The following is a 17,752-nucleotide window of genomic DNA, read 5'->3' on the forward strand; positions in this document are numbered from 1 at the left end:
CTACCAATGCTGGACACCAATGTTATCTCTAGAACTGCAACTACGAGTACCTCTAGAATTAGGATGTGGCTGCTTCTCTTTGCCAGAATAAATTCTGTATGGTCCAAAATAAAAAGGAGAGTCTTTGTTGGAGGTAATCACTTGATCGTCATTTTTTAGGTGAGGAAATTCAAAACAGAGAGGTTAAGTTACTTGCCGGTCGTACAGCTATGAAGTGGAAGAACGTAGGTTGTGAATCTGAGTACAAACAATATAGCTCCAAAGTCAAGTAGCAAGTAGGTGACCATGCTAGAATTCACACCCAGGTCTTGTGATTATTTTTCTCTACCATACTGCCTTCTAATGTTATAGAATGACCTGAGCTCTTCCCAAAGGTGAAATGTTAAACTCGTAGTAAACAAAGGAAGATCAGATAGGGTAGTGTGCTATCCCTACAAGTGCCAGATAAATTTGTGTTTGGGGAAGCACAAAGGTACATTGAGAGAGAATAATTAGACTGTACTTTTATATGGTTAGGCCCACTTTGTGATCCCTTTGTCCTAATGGCCACGTTCGTGGAAAACCAAAGACATTGCCAGGAACTAGCTATCTCACATTAACAGTCACACGCTTTTATTAGTAAGAGCAATGTGGAGTCACCTCAACTATATAAATAATTTCTCTCTGGAAGAAAATTGAAAGTCTTTCTTGAATCGAAGGGAGACAAACACTAACATATTGACATTGTTGCAAGTGATGGAAGAATGGATTGACATGAATAATTTGTTTATAGAGTTTTATTCTTTGTTAGGGTCATGAAATTCACTTCCTGAGAAATACCAGAGGTAATTAGGTATTTGTTAAAGCTGGCTGGCTATTTCCTTAATACATATTGTTAATAAACATTCCAGCATGCTTCCTAGAATGTAGCGAGTAAAATATGGAAACAAAGACCAGTAAGCCAATACTTAGTTTCACTGGTAGTATTTTGAATGAGGTATAAGATGTGGTTTTAATTGAAATGTTTAGAGTGAAATTTTTCTTATATTAAAAGCAGTATTTTCTTCACATATTAAAAAAATAGTGCTGCTACTTAATAGGAGGGAAAATAAAGCATCTACCTACTGCTTAAATATCACATTGATGTGTTTCATTTCTTTGTTTCCTCATGTGGGATTCTCAGGGCTCTCTGTAAATACTTTTTGGTTGCCTCTGAATAATACCCTAGAGCATATTTCTTTTAAAAGTAGAATTGTACTGCTTGCAGCTGTTTTAACTTTACCAGGAAGTCTTTTCAAAAGAAATGAACATCCACCAAAGTGGAATATTGAAGCTTACACAACGTTTCATAGCTGGTGTAGAAAACCCTGAATCACTGAAGAAGGATGAACTGAAAGTCTAGGATCCGTTGTATAATCTTCCTCTTCCTTCTCAGTTATGAATATATGACTAACTATGTTTCCTTCCTCAACTAAAAAAAAATTAATATTTGAAATCAATGTTTATAATTTATCCTTCATTTAACCTTCTGTTGCAGAAAGTGGAATGTCTTTGCCTAGAAAGCCAGATCCATCTCTCTGCTCAGTTTAATCAAATCCTCTGCCAGTAAGAATTTTAAAAGCACCATCTTAATGAATGGCAGTGTTTCATGTTGAGAGAAAGAACATGGGCTTTGGAGTTACCACGACTAAGATAATTTAGGAATATTTTACCATATCACTAGACAGAAGGAGAAAAGCCATGTGATTGATCATCTAGATAGATGCCAGAGACATTCATTAATTAAAAATATACATAAGGATACTTCTTTTTTTTTTTTTTAAGGATACTTCTTAAATATAGCAAGTACTGTGTATACATATAGGATCAGTATATACACACATATATACACATATATGTATACACACACACACAATCTATCGATCAGCATCCCACGCTAACCACTAGAATCATGACTAGAGGGGAAATGTTAGAGACATTCTCATTAAAATCTGGACTAACATGAGAATATCTGCAATCATCACTATTATTTAGCATTCTTCTGATTATAATTATAAAATGAAAAGAATATTAAAATTTTAAATGAATAAAATAACATTTATAGGTAATATGATTGCCCAGTGCTCTCACTTTGTTTGCCCTTTTATGAACTTTTTATGGTGAGTGTACAGTTCTTTTATAAACAGGAAAATAGTTATTTTCATTAAAAAAAATTAAAATGGAGTTGGCCTAGACTGTCTTTCTAAGGCTCCTTCAGCTCTTTATATTCTGTTATTCTAATAGAGCTATTTGTCAATATGTAGCATCTTGGCACACATTATTTCATTTTGAACCTGATATTAACCCTAAGAGAAAGTAGATGCTATTATTATTTTAATATATCAGGAAGGTTAAATTGCCTGCCCTGAGTCACATGGCAGTAAGTAGCAAAACCATAATTCTCAGTCTCTGAATCCATTCCTTTTTCTACTTTAAAAAGTTATTTCCAACAAGGCAGCATGATGTAATGCTGGGATCCTCAAACTTCGGTATTTGTGTGAATCACCATGGATTATTACTTTAAAATGCATAATATTGGGCCCACCTTCAGTCTGATTCACTAGGATTAGGGTGATGATCCAGAAATTTATACATTTTTAACATGCACCTCATGGTGCTTCTACTAAAGGTGATTCATTGGCCACACTTAAGTAAACATTAGTAGACCATAAGTTTGTTTTCTACATCTGTAACTCTATTTCTGTTTTGTAGGTAAGTTCATTTGTACCCTTTTTTTAGATTCCACATATAACGATATCATATGATAATTGTCTTTGTCTGACTTACTTCACTCAATATGACAATCTCTAGGTCCATCCATGTTGCTGCAAATGACATTATTTCATTCTTTTCTATGACTAATATTCCATTGTATATATGTACCACATCTTCATTATCCATTCCTCTGTCGATTGACATTTAGGTTGCTTCCATATCCTGCCTATTGTAAATAGTGCTGCAGTGAACATTGGAGTGCATGTATCTTTTTGAATTATGGTTTTCTCTGATGTATGACCAGGAGTGGGATTGCTGGATCATATGGTAGGTCTATTTTTGGTTTTTTAAGGAACCTCCATACTGTTCTCCATAGTGGCTGTACCAGTTTACATTCCCACCAACAGTGTAGGAGGGTTCCCTTTTCTCCACACCCTCTCTAGCATTTATTGTTTGTAGATTTTTTGATGATGGCCATTCTGGATGGTGGAGGTGATACCTCATGGTAGTTTTGATTTGCATTTCTCTAATAATTCATGATGTTGAACATCTTTTCACGTTCTTTGCCATCTGTATGTCTTCTTTGGAGAAATATCTATTTAGATCTTCCACCCATTTTTTGATTGGGTTGTTTGTTTTTTTGATACGGAGCTTCATGAGCTGTTTGTATATTTTGGAGATTAATCCCTTGTTGGTTGCTTTGTTTGCAGATATTTCCTCCCATTCTGAGGGTTGTCTTTTCGTTTTGTTATTTTTAATTAAATCTCAAAGTGAATTGATACTGTGATTGATGAGATGCTTCCTAGGTTAAATATTTGAATAGATGTTTCAGAAGTCCTGGTAAAGTTTGGGATAATTTAACTTTTACTCTATTTCTGATACCCAATTTGAAAGAAAATGCGTCAAATGAGGTTTCTATAAAAAGACATCACAGTCTTGGATTCTGAGATTAAGAATTGTTTCAGATGGCTTTTTTAGATCTGATGTGTTATACTAGTTTAGAGTATTGGCAGGTTGTGTGGAAAATGGTGGAAGAGATTTTGGCATTCCATCTTTCTCTGTGCATACCTCCTATTATATATACTCTCACTTCCTTCTTAGATCTGTTAATTGATCATAATGTAGAATATATATTGTCATTTTTTGCTAACATTTATTTTTTTATCTATATTTTATTCAACTCTTATTACTGTATACTGCTCTTTGACTACTTAAATGTTATACAGTCTTTTTTGTTTGTTTTTGTTAATATTGATATTCTTTAATAGACTTATTTTAAGTAAATAAAATAAATACTTCAACATTAGTAACAAATTACAATTGATCACAATGCACAAATGTATGGCAACACTGTGTTTGACAACACTTACTTAGAAGAGGTTAGGATGCCAGGAAGGGGAAAAAAACAACAACAACATGGTTTTCTAAAGAACAAAACCAGATCAATTGATTTTTTTTTTTTACTTTCTTTGATTTAAGCAGTAGGCTATAGGCATGGGGGATGTAGAAGTTCTTATCTACTTTGTTTTAAGTAAATTTTGAACTATTTCACAGTTCATTTTTTTTTCCTTTTTAACATCTTTATTGGACTATAATTGCTTTACAATGTTGTGTTAGTTTCTGCTTTATAACAAAGTGAATCAGCTATACATATACATATATCCCCATATCTCCTCACTCTTGTGTCTCCCTCCCACCCTCCCTACCCCACCACTCTAGGTGGTCACAAAGGACTAAGCTGATCTTCCTGTGCTATGTGGCTTCTTCCCACTAGCTATCTATTTTACATTTGGTATTATATATAAGTCCATGCCACTCTCTCACTTCGTCCCAGCTTACCCTTCCCCCTCCCCATTCCCTCAAGTCCATTCTCTACGTCTGTGTCTTTATTCGTATCCTGCCCCTAGGTTCTTTATAACCTTTTTTTAAGATTCCATATATATGTGTTAGCATACTGTGTTTGTTTTTCTCTTTCTGACTTACTTCACTCTGTATGACAGACTCTAGGTCCATCCTCACTACAAATAACTCAATTTTGTTTCTTTTTACGGCTGAATAATATTCCATTGTATATATGTGCCACATCTGCTTTATCCATTCATCTGTCAGTGGACACTTAGGTTGCTTCCACGTCCTGGCTATTGTAAATAGAGCTGCAGTGAACATTGTGGTACATGACTCTTTTTGAATTATGGTTTTCTCAGGGTGTATGCCCAGTAGTGGGATTGCTGGGTCTTATGGTAGTTCTATTTTTAGTTTTTTAAGGAACCTCCATACTGTTCTCCGTAGTGGCTGTATCAATTTACATTCCTACCAACAGTGCAAGAGGGTTCCCTTTTCTCCACACCCTCTCCAGCATTTATTGTTTGTAGATCTTTTGATGATGTCCATTCTGACTGGAGTGAGGTGATACCTCATTGTAGTTTTGATTTGCGTTTCTCTAATGATAAGTGATGTTGAACATTCTTTCATATGTTTGTTGGCAATCTGTATATCTTCTTTGAAGAAATGTCTATTTAGGTCTTCTGCCCATTTTTGGATTGGGTTGTTTGTTTTTTTGATATTGAGCTGTTTGTAAATTCTGGAGATTAGTCCTTTGTCAGTTGCTTCATTTGCAAATGTTTTCTCCCATTCTGAGGGTTGTCTTTTCATCTTGTTTATGGTTTTCTTTGCTGTGCAAAAGCTTTTAAGTTTCATTATATCCCATTTGTTTATTTTAGTTTTTATTTCCATTTCTCTAGGAGGTGGGTCAAAAAGGATCTTGCTGTGTTAAATCTTACACAATCTTATTTCCATTTTTAATTGACTGTAATTTTAGCTTGTGTCTGTGGCTTAATTTTTTTCAGTTTAACTAAGAAAAAGTTTCTACCCTTATGAATGTAGTACCTGAAGCTTTTTTACAGCTTCATAAACTAAGCATTTGAAACGGTGTCAAAAACTTTTAGAATCCTTGTATTTCTTTGTAAAATAATTATGGTCAGTAGCATTCCATTTAGTTAAAGAAATGACATTGTGTCTTTTTGCAGGAGAGGAGGGAAAAACACATACTTTTATCCATTCCAGAATTATTATTATTTAGTTATTGATCTTTTCAAGGAATCGGCTTTTTGTTTCATTGATCTTTTTCCTCCATTTTTCATTTCAATTTCATTGATTTCTGTGTTTATCTTGATTACTTCCTTCCTTCTGCTTGCTTTGGATTTATTTTGCTTTTCTTTTTCTAGGTTCTTGAGGTGGGTTCTTAGACTATTTATTTGATATTTTTTCTCTTTTTCTAATGTATGCATAATTATATGTATAATGCTATGCATTTTCCTCTCAGCACTGCTTTAGCCAAGTCCCACAAATTTTGATATGTTACATTTTCATTTTCATTTAGTTCAGTGTATTCTTTAAATTTCCCTTGAGACTTTTGTCTTTGATCCATGAATTATTTAGTAGTGTGTTGTTTAGTTTCCAAGTGTTTGAAGATTTTTCTGTTATTGATTTTTTTGGCCTATCTTGCTATATGTTCATTGGGCACTTGAAAAGAATGTATGTTCTGCTGTTGTAGGGTGGAGTGTTTATTAGATCCTATTAGTTAATGATGCTGTTGAATTCTATATTGTTGCTTATTTTCTGTCTACTTGCTCCATTAGTTGTTGAGAAGGAGAGTTGAAATCTCTATAATTGTGGATTTGTCTATTTTTCTTTTCAATTTTATCAGCTTTTGCTTCATGTATTTTGCTACTCTGGTTGTTTGATGTAGACACAGTGAGGATTGCTACATCTTCTTTGTGGATTGACTCTAATATACTTATATAATGGCCCTGTCTGTTTACACTAATTTTCTTTGCTCTGAAATCTACTTTATTTGATAGTAAAATAGCCACCCTGCTTTCCTTTGATTATTGTTTACATGATGCATATCTTTCCATACTTTTACCTTCAACATAGTTATATTATTATATTTGAAGTGAGTCCTTGTAGACAGGATGTAATTGGGTCATAGTTTTTAATCCCCTCTGCCAATCTCTTTTAAGTGATATATTTACACTATTGACATTTAATGTAATTATTGATATGTTAGAACTTAAATGAAGTATGCCATTTTCTTTTTTGGTTTTCTGCTCTCTCTGCTTTTTATTTCTCTGTATTTACTTGAATATTTTTAAATTCCATTTTGATTTATCTATAACATTTTTGAGTGTCTCTCTTTGTATAGGTTTTTTAATAGTTCTCAGTATTACATTGTATATACATAACTTATCACAGTGTCCTAGTGTCATCATTTTACCATTTTGAGTGACTTATAGAAACCTTACCTCCCTTTACATCTCTTTACCCTCCCCCATTTATAATGTAATGGTCTTAAATATTTCCTCCATACATTTAGCACCATATCAGACAGTGTTATAATTTTTGCTTCAGCTGTCAAGCATACTTTGGAAAACTCAAGAGGAAAAGTACAGCCTATCATATTTACCCATATTTTTGCTTACTTGGTTCTTTCTTCCTTCTTGAAGTTCTAAGGTTCCTTCTTTTATTATTTTCTTTCTGTTTAGAGAATTCAACAATTCTTTCAGGGTAGATCTGCTAATATATTCTGTTAGTTTTCATTTATCTGAGAATGTCTTGATTTCCCCTTCCTTTCCTGAAGGATATTGAGTATAAAAATTTGTATACATTGAGTATAAAAATCTGGGTTTATAGTTCTTTTTTTTCCAGCTCTTGATAAATTTCATGCTACTTTCTTCTGGCCTCCAGAAGATTTCTGATGAGAAATCCACTGTCAATCATATTGTTTTAACCCTGGCCGTTAAAGTTTTGGGTTTTTCTTGACTGCTTTCCAGGTTTTTATCTTTGTCTTTAGTTTTGAGAAGTTTATTATTTTTTTTTTGCGGTACGCGGGCCTCTCACTGTTGTGGCCTCTCCCATTGTGGAGCACAGGCTCCGGACACGCAGGCTCAGCGGCCATGGCTCACGGGCCCAGCCGCTCCGTGGCATGTGGGATCTTCCCGGACCGGGGCACAAACCGGTGTCCCCTGCATTGGCAGGTGGACTCTCAACCACTGCGCCACCAGGGAAGCCTGAGAAGTTTAATTTTAATGTGTTTTGGCTTTAGATTTATTTTATTTGAGGTTTGCTCAACTTCTTGAATCTGTATGTTTATGTCTCTTATCAAATTTGAGGAGTTGTCGACCATTATTTCTTTAAGTACTTTTTCAGCCCCTCCCTATTCTTTCCTTCTGGGCTCTGATGACACAAATGTTCGAACATTTTTATGGTTCCACAGGTCCCTGAATCTCTTTTCTTTTCTTTCTTCTTCTTTTTCTTTTTTTAAATATATTTTCATTCCACTGTTCAGCTTTGTTAGTTTCTATTCTCCTGTTTTCCAGTTTGCAGACTATTTCCTCTGTCTTCTCTATTCTGCTGTTAACATCATTCACTGAGTTTTTTATTTTCGTTATTGTATTTTTCAGTTCTAATATTTCCATGTGGTTTTTCTTTATGTCTTCTATTTCTTTGCTGAGACTTCCTTTTTGTTCATTGTTTCAAGCATTTCATAATTGTTCATAAAAGCATTTTCATCAAATAATTCCAGCAGCTCTCATCTCATTTTTGGCGTCTACTGATGGACTGTTTTCACTGAGTTTGAGATCTTCCTGGTTCTTGGTATGATTAGTGATTTTCAGTTGAAAGCTGGACATTTTGGGTATTATGTTATAAGACTTTGCAGATAGTCACACACACCTTAGTTATCCTTTGGATTCAGAATGTTTCCTGCTTTCACATGGTAGCACTAGCTGCCAACTAACAGCTTTGGCAGCATCACCTTCTTTGTCACAAATACTAGTGTATTTGTGTGATTATTTGAAGATTTTGTTCTGTTTTGTACATTTTTATTAAAATGAGTGGGAATTATATGTGATAGTACACTTCATTATTGAAAAGAAATGTCTCGAATTTAATACCATTAAAGCAAAGATGGAAATCATTAGGCATACTGAAAGCAGCGACGTTTAAACGTCATTGCCAACACTCATTCGATTTGAAGAGATTATCCTGTGTTCTGTTGTAAAGAGTAAAAACGAAAAATGTCTGTAAGATGTTGGGAATAATGTCATTAAATATTATGTCTAAAAGACAAGGAAGATATAATAAGGGGTTTTATTTTCTTATTTTTAGTTCTCAGGAAACAAAATCCTCATATAACATGTACATCTGTTACTTGTCTTTTTCATGTTCAGCTATATACAAGTTTTTAGGGACACATTGTATGTGTAGGCTGCCAGAAACCATGTTGCCTTCCCCAAGTATTTGTTGGAATGTAAGGCATTGTAGAGAAAGTTTAAAAATGAGTAAAACACAGCACTTGCCCTCAATTCAATTTGGCAAAAATTAATTGAGTTCCCACTGTGTGGAGTGGAGTACATAGGCCTTGGAAAAATGCTGGCATGAGATCTTTCCCTTAAAGACATTACAATTTAATAAAAAATACAAACACATATACAGTTTACTCCATTGTAAAATTAAATTCTTTTTAAAATGCTAGATAGGGTACAGTTTTATAGGAAAGAGAGAAAAAGTATGTTTATATCACAGTAAAAGATAGTATAAGCACAAACAAAATGTTTTATTAAAAAAAATCATAGGAAGGAGATATTACCCTCTTTCTAAACTTACACATGTTAATTTGTCCTTTGCTAACTTTTATTATTAAATTTTTGTCATCTCAGAAAAGGGTATTAACTTGAAAAGGGTTTTCATGATAACTCTCATTGCTTTTCTCGAAACCTCCAACTCAGTCTTTCCCTCTTTACTTTTACAGACTACCTTTGTCTCCTGTACCCTGAAAAACTTGAACCTATCAGGAGCCATTTTCCTTCAGCTATCTTCTGCCTATATACATACTTATTTAACCCAAATCCATTCTCACCATACTTTTCCCAGACTTTGGAACAAGGTTTCCCACCTTAGTGCTCTGACCTCATTTCCTCCTGTCTCTTTCAGGATCTTGCTCTGGCAGTCACCCCTTTCGTTCCTAAATCTTCAATCTCTTCGTCACTACTGGCCCCTTCCCTTCAACCTATATATACGTTCAACAGTCTCTCACCCTAAAAAGGCTTTCCTTGTCTCAGTAAGCCACCTGGTCTAATCTCTTTCCTTTTCTCATTCCTGTATCTCAAAACAGTACTCTGCCTTTCCTCACTGTCTCTATTCTAATAGCCACAATGACTTTATATAATAATTTATTCTATACATTAATTATACATTAAAATAACATTTTAGATATATTAGATTAACAAAATATATTATTAAAATTAATTTTACCTGTTTCTTTTTACCTTTTAAATTATGATTACTAGAAAATGTAATATTATATATGTAAGTCTTCCTCCAGCTTTTCATGTAGCTGGCTTCTTCTCATTACTCAGATATCAACTTAGAGACCTTCTCTGCCTGAACACTATCTAAAGGAATTCTGCCAGTCTCAATCATGTCACCATGTTCTGTTTTCTTTTCTTTTTGTAATTTATTTATTTATTTTTGGCTGCACTGGGTCTTTGTTGCTGCTTGCATGCTTTCTCTAGTTGTGGCAAGCAGGGGCTACTCTTCATTGCGGTGTGCGGTGTCTTCTCTTGTTGCAGAGCACAGGCTACAGGCATGCAGGCTTTAGTAGTTGTGGCACACGGGTTCAGTAGTTGTGGCTCGCAGGCTCTAGAGCGCAGGCTCAGTACTTGTGGTGCACAGGCTTAGCTGCTCCGTGGCATGTGGGATCTTCCCAGACCAGGGCTCGAACCCATGTCCCCTGCATTGGCAGGTGAATTCTTAACCACTGTGCCACCAGAGAAGTCCCCATGTTCTGTTTCCTTCTTGGCACTTTTCACTGTCTGAAATTGTCTTGTTTACTTGTATATCTGATAATTGTTTACCCCAACTAAAGTAGTAAGCTTCATTAGGGTAGGAAATTTGCCCATTGGTGAATAAGATTCACTACTGTGTGCCTGGTATCTAGAATAATATCTGGCATATAGTAAGTAGGTGTTCATTTGTTGAATGAATGGTTTCTATTCTTTGATATGGCTCTCTCTGCCTCACAAACCTGGTTAACTCAAGACTGTTAACTTTCAAGGCTCAGCTCAAGTAGCACCGCCTCCAGGAAGCCTTTCCTGGCTGTTCCCGTCCTGAAAGCCTAACCTATTGATTCCTCCTGTATGCACAGTTCCACAGTTGCACTTTCACATTGTGCTTTTGTTTATTTTACATGTCTCCTCTTTCACACTTAGTCCTTAATAGTTCTTCAGTACCTTTCTGTTCTCTAAAATATACCTGGTTACCTGGTAGACATTCAGCATATGTTTGTTGAATGTAGAAGTAAACAGATTTTTCTTTGCAGCTGATCTTAAGTATAGCTATATAATAAATAACACAGCTTATAGTAGTAGACACTCAGTAAGCATTTGTTGAATGAATAAATGAATTCCTGTGTACTTTTTTATTATAAAAACAATATAGCAGCATTAAACTCTTGTTTAAATCATTTATAAAATATCATCACCCTGATGGTAACTGTTTTCTTTAGCCCACTTTCTTCCTTTTTCTTTTAGTTTAATTATACAAATAAAACATGGATATGTATATATGGCTATAAAAACAAAATTCAAATAATACATAAATACATAAAGTTAAAATGAATCCCTTTAATAATCTTACTTTCCTCATCAGGGATAGCTACCTCTGTATTTCTATAAACATAAAGTTATATACAGTCTGAAATAATAATATGTGTATACTTTTTAAATTCTGTTTTCCACATACCTTAGAAATATTTTTAATGTTACTTAATAGTTTTGTGGAACTATTATTTCAGGTTGAGTTGGACTTAGAGAAACAGTGCTGTCTAGTACAAAAAAAGTTCCTTGGTTAAAGATTCCTATTACTAGTTTCCTCATTTATCCTTAGGCCTAATGATTTCCATTTTTGTCTCAATCATTTGAAGATTATGAATTTTCTATAGTCACGGAGTTGGAAAGAGGCAGAGTCTGGATTCAAACCCAGATCTTGTGACTTCCGATACAGTTATCTTTCCACTTACTGACTGTCTTGCTGAACTTCAGCTTCCTTAACTGTAAAATGGGAATATAATGTCTGTCTTGCCTGTCCTAGGATAAACTGATAGCCAAACTCACTCATAACTCTGCTTACCTATATAGGTTTGAGCTTTGAAAACAGTGTCCCCAGTCTATTTTATTTGTTTCCTTATTTAATTTCAGATTAAAACCTGGTAAGCTCTTACCAGAGTAGAAAGGTTTTGGTTGAAAGAAAACTGTTCACTTTGTTTTTACACAGTGCCACTTTTTCATATTTAAAATATCCTTCCTGAAATATGACTCACAATGATGTCCATATGTAATTTTTCTGATTTCTCTCTCAGCACTTTTCCCAACATATTATTTTGCTTTATCCTTCCTATGATGGTTAATGGGTACAAAACTCTAGTAAGCTTATTTTATTTGTTTTAGATTCACTAGATACCAATTACCATACATTTGTCTGGTATTAATTATGCTTCTAACATGGCCAGTGTGTAATAGAAACTTAGTGTGGAATACCAATGACTTGATTTTCTGTGATTCTGAACATTACTAAAGTGGGCTACCAGAGTTAGCCAACAGAGAATTAGATGTAATTGCTTGCCTAAAGTGATAATATCTTCCCGGTACAACCTCTGAATACCAATGAAGGCAGATGATTTCAGGGAGAAGCACTCCTCATTTGGGAGATGGAAATGATCACGTAGGGTAGTAATTTTAAAAAGACCAAAATGTAGCATATGTAGACGAAATATTTGATTTCTTCAAATCATTGAAGAAGTTCATAAGATAAAAATTACTTATTATAAAATATTCTGTTAAAGTATATTTTTTTAAGTCAGTAAGTCCTTGTATATGTTTCATAGCAATTTCATAGAAATGATATGGGCTTAGAGGAAGGCAGTTTAGCCCATTGTCCTTTTTTTTTTTTTTTTTTTTTTTGCGGTACGCGGCCCTCTCACTGTTGTGGCCTCTCCCGTTGCGGAGCACAGGCTCCGGACGCGCAGGCTCAGCGGCCATGGCTCACGGGCCCAGCCGCTCCGCGGCATGTGGGATCTTCCCGGACCGGGGCACGAACCCGTGTCCCCTGCATAGGCAGGCGGACTCTCAACCACTGTGCCACCAGGGAAGCCCCATAGCCCATTGTCCCATTTTAAGAATTATATTCTGAGGATAGAACTTGTTCTAAAATCTAGAAGAAATAACAAAATTACTTTTAGTTTCATTATCAGTTCCTTTTAGGTCTTTATCTCTGTGTTGATCTTGTTTTGAAAATACGACAAGAGTGAATTTTATTTTGTTGCTAAATTTGCTTTATTCTTTGCAAACCTTAGTAGATGAGTTATGGAATTCTTTTGAATGCAACCATGATGGTAATTATTGAACAATACAACTCGGCTAGATTCTATATCTGTGTATAGAATGAAGTGAACAGGTATGTTAGAACACATCCAACTAAACCTAGATAATAAGTAAATATTTTGTTAGACCTTTTAAATGATAATTCATATGGCACAATGTTATAGAATAAATATTAACCCAATTTGCTCTTGATGAAGAAAAGATTTTGTGAAAATAGTTTAAACCTGAAAATGTGTTTATATCCAAGCTTGACTGTTCATTAGAATCAATTGTGGACCATTTTTAAAACTTTTGTTTCTGTTCCCTACCACTGACTTTCCAGGAGAAGGTGAACAGTGGTGTGCTGGTATATATTTAAAAACTAGCTCTCGGGTGGGGACGGGAGCACTGATTTTCAGTGTTTGCTGATTTCCATGGTGTAAATACGGACTGCTACCATAGCCAATTTCAAGCTACTAAGATGATTAACATGGAATGTTGGAAAAAGATGTATAGTATTTCCATTATATAGGTAAAATAAACATATATAACCTAAAAGAATAATATCAAAATTTAGTAAAGTAATTAGGAAGTGATGAATTTGAGTTTTCATTACCTTTGTTTTTAATATAGCTAATTATAAGTTTATGTAATTTAATTTTTAATAATGACTATGTTTAACAACCAGTTTGCAAAGTTTTTGAAAATTTGACAATTGATTCATAAAGCTGGTACAGACTGATGCTAACACAACACTGGAGCTCAGAGATATCTGTATTTTTTTAACCAACTAAGTAATTCTGATGAAAGCAACCTGCCAACCCATTATTTTTCTGAAATACAGATCTAATCCTAAGGCCCAAGAAGGCATTCCACAGTCAGACCCAAAATGTCTTTTCCAGCTTCATTTCAAATCATACCCACTCCCTCACATCCTCTGTGTTTCACCCACACTAGACTTAGATTACTTGCAACTTCTCAAAAATACCTTGCAGTTTCCCACCCTCATGGCTTTTCATTATCTTCTTTTAGCCTTGAATAGCCTTGCCTCATCTGCCTGACTTTTACAACACTATTTATCCTTCCAGAAATAACTCAAATGCTACTTCCTCTTATTTCCTACTGCTGGAAACAGTCCCATTCTTCTTGATGTTCTCATAGTCCTTTGGGTTTTTTTGTTTTTTTTTTTGCGGTACACGGGCCTCTCACTGTTGTGGCCTCTCCCGTTGCGGAGCACAGGCTCCAGACGCGCAGACTCAGCGGCCATGGCTCACGGGCCTAGGTGCTCTGCGGCATGTGGGATCCTCCCGGACCGGGACACAAACCCATGTCCCCTGCATCGGCAGGCGGACTCTCAACCACTGCGCCACCAGGGAAGCCCCTGTTTATTTTATTTTGATCTCAAATTTAGCATCAATAACAAATGGCTGTTTCAACTTACTAGATTATAAATGTCTAAAGGGTGCCTTTGAATAATACTGTACTTAACATTTTACTATCTAAAAATGATCAGTAAGCACTTGTTTTTTTGTTTGTTTGGCCGCACTGCATGGCTTGCAGGATCTTAGTTCCCTGACCAGAGATTGAACCCAAGCCCCAGCAGTGAAAGCACCGAGTTCTAACCACTGGACCACCAGGAAATTCCCAGCACTTGTTTATTTTAATAGGAAGGATTATGGATAATGCATGATACATCCTTTACTTTCTAAGCCTTTGGGAAACTAACCACAATTTAAACTTTTTTTGAATTAGATGACACCTTTTTTTCCTAATGATTGAGGACCATATTAGTAGTAGTTATATACCTATATCCTACAACCAGAGAATACAAAGAACATCACGATGACTTTCAAACTTGTCAAAGAAAAGTTTCATAGAGAATATACAGAGCACTGGAGAGTGAAAAAGACTAGGTTGTGTAACTACCTTTGCAAATTATTTTTATTATTCTGATTTATTGCACTTTATAGTGTTCTCAGCATAAAACCCAAAGTTACATTATAGTGTTCCCAGCATAAAGTCACATTAAGCCTTTGCATCATTAAATAACATCCAAAAGAAGCAAACATATCATTCTTTGCTTTGTGATTTGAGAGAAGTTTGCTTTCATATATGTTCTTAAGGATACATTCGTCATCAATCTGTTGCTTTCTGGCATTTTACCTAGAATTAAAATTATCCGATTGCTTTCACAATAAGTATTAAGATCTACATATATGAAGGAAATGTTGTTCTAAAGTAAAAACAATCCAAGAATTTCTTAAAGCAAATGCAGCACATTCCTTGTTACTGGTGTTTCATAAATTTTTTTCATCTTTGACCCTAAGCTGCCACCTGATGGCAAAAACTAAAATGACAACTTTTGTAATATTCAAAACCTCCATTGCAGTTATTTGAAATTTTATGTTTTCACCATAAAGCCTCTAAACTCTAAATGCACATTTGTACAAATTTTGTGTATTTGATGAATGTTTGATAACTATTTGAACTTCAGAAGAATCAGATTTATTATTTAACTTTTGTTAGACAATGATCCTACTAAGGAGATTTCTTTTAAAATCTTATTTCCTTTATGGAGCTGGAGAAAGAATCTGTTTTTAAATTAGTTTTATTTAATGAAGAATTTTACCTGAATCTAGTAATTTTCTCTTTCCCTTTTCTTTCTTCAGAACGAGGTCACTCAGACACCGTAGTGTTCTTTTACCTGTGGATCGTCTTTTGTATCATCAGTTCCTGTTACACCCTCATCTGGGATCTGAAGATGGACTGGGGTCTTTTTGATAAGAATGCAGGAGAAAACACTTTCCTCCGGGAAGAGATTGTATACCCCCAAAAAGTATGTACAAAGAGTCCTTGGGTTTATTTAAAAAAGAAAAACAAAACAACAACTCAGGTGTACCTATTACAATATATACCCAATCCCAACCTAATATAATTAGAGAAAATACTTACCAAAAAGTACTAATCCTTTCAGTCAGCAAAAATGTATCAGATGTTTACTATATGCTAGACGCTATAGGAAATAAAAACAAAGTAAAATTGTGGTTCTCAAGGAGGCCTTAATCTATATTCTAAACAGATAAGTAAACAGATTGCAATACAATGTGATAAAGACTAGAATAGAGGAATAAATAACTTAGTGTCATTTATGATTTATTTTGACCATGCAATTCCCTCCGTCTCAAATGCCCTCTTTCCCCTTTGTTTACCTTGCAAACTCTTGCTCCTTCTTTTTAAGTCAGTTTTTACTTTCTCTAAGAAGCCTTACTTATTTCTCCAAGCATAATTAGCCATTCGTACTAACCCCATTTTACCCTATACAAATTTCCGTTGTGGTAGTCGTCACACTGTATTTTAATTACCTGTTTAGGTATCTATATCCCTCACTATCCAGCATAGTCCCTGGCATACAGGGACTTAATGTTTGTGGAATGAATGAATAAATACTTGACTGAATGAGCAGCGCTATGAAAGCACGAAGGAAAGGGGAGTGCCTGACTTTGCTTGGGTGCATCAAGAAGGCTTCTCCTTTCATTTATTTCAATCAATTTTCCTAAAGTTCCAATTTAATCCAAAAATATATGGATAATTATGTGGGAATTATTTTAGCATCTTATTTATATATATATGAATAAAAGGATGAGAGAGGCTGAGTTAAAAAGTCAAAAGGCCAAGAGTATCTCTACTCAGATATTGAAAGAAATTAAACAATGAACTGGGAATCCTTATAAGTGAATTCTAATCCCAGCTCTCTCACTAACTAGCTGTATAATTTCAGGCAACCAGACTACGGTGTATTCTTTTCTATAAGGTAGGGTGTTATAGTAGATTATCTCTTGATCCTTTCCCAGTCCTAAAATTCTGTGATGTGGAGGAGATTATAAATTGGGTCACTAATACTTTATACTGTGTCAGAATGTCACCAGTACCTCAGAATTGCACTTTGAAAATGCGTGAATGTGTAGTATTTAATTGGTGATTAGGGAAGGCTGTTTTCAAGTGTGAGGATTAAAAATAAATGATAGGAGAGTGAATACGAAGAATAGTATATTAGGGTAACTTTGTATAAACAAATGAAGGCAGAAAAGGAGATGTTTACTGACAGTGATTTTTTTTTAACATAAGCTGTAGCAATCCCAATGTGCAAATTTAGAATGTATGACCAAGATACTAGATATATCTTTATAAGTCTCATTTGAAAAGAAAATCAAAAAAAGTAATAGTAAGCACAAGTCAGACAGCAGACATGCATTCAAGTAAAGATGGCCTTTTGTGTTCACCAAGTGTATGTGCCTTATTGCTCTTTGAACTGTTCTTGCCTTACTGAGAGAGATAATACATTTATTTCTTGTTATAATGGTTGCTTTGAGAACTGTTTATATCTTTACATAAATATTCGTTCCTCCGTTTAAATAGTTCTAACTTTTTGATTTCTATGTAATAAAACTAGTTAATAGAATCAGTTTTTTTGTTATTATATATTTTCATAACCCTAGAAAATAAAGTATATGCTTTTGTACATTATGCTTTGCAAATGTATAAGAAAAATGTTCTAGGGGATCACCATACCCCTTTCAATATTAAAAAGGCAAATACTGGAA

At 34.6% G+C, this 17,752-nt stretch overlaps 1 protein-coding gene across 1 annotated transcript in view; it reads left to right on the plus strand.

Annotated features, from left to right (window-relative positions):
* The window catches only part of XPR1 (xenotropic and polytropic retrovirus receptor 1), a 199,241-nt gene that overhangs the window by 169,771 nt on the left and 11,718 nt on the right, over nt 1-17,752 (plus strand). The window contains exon 12 of the mRNA XM_060034998.1: nt 15,821-15,987. Coding sequence (XP_059890981.1) covers nt 15,821-15,987 — 167 coding nt within the window. The remainder of the gene's footprint in view (nt 1-15,820; nt 15,988-17,752) is intronic.

The sequence above is a fragment of the Delphinus delphis genome, chromosome 1 (assembly GCF_949987515.2).
Source record: "Delphinus delphis chromosome 1, mDelDel1.2, whole genome shotgun sequence".
NCBI lineage: Eukaryota > Metazoa > Chordata > Mammalia > Artiodactyla > Delphinidae > Delphinus > Delphinus delphis.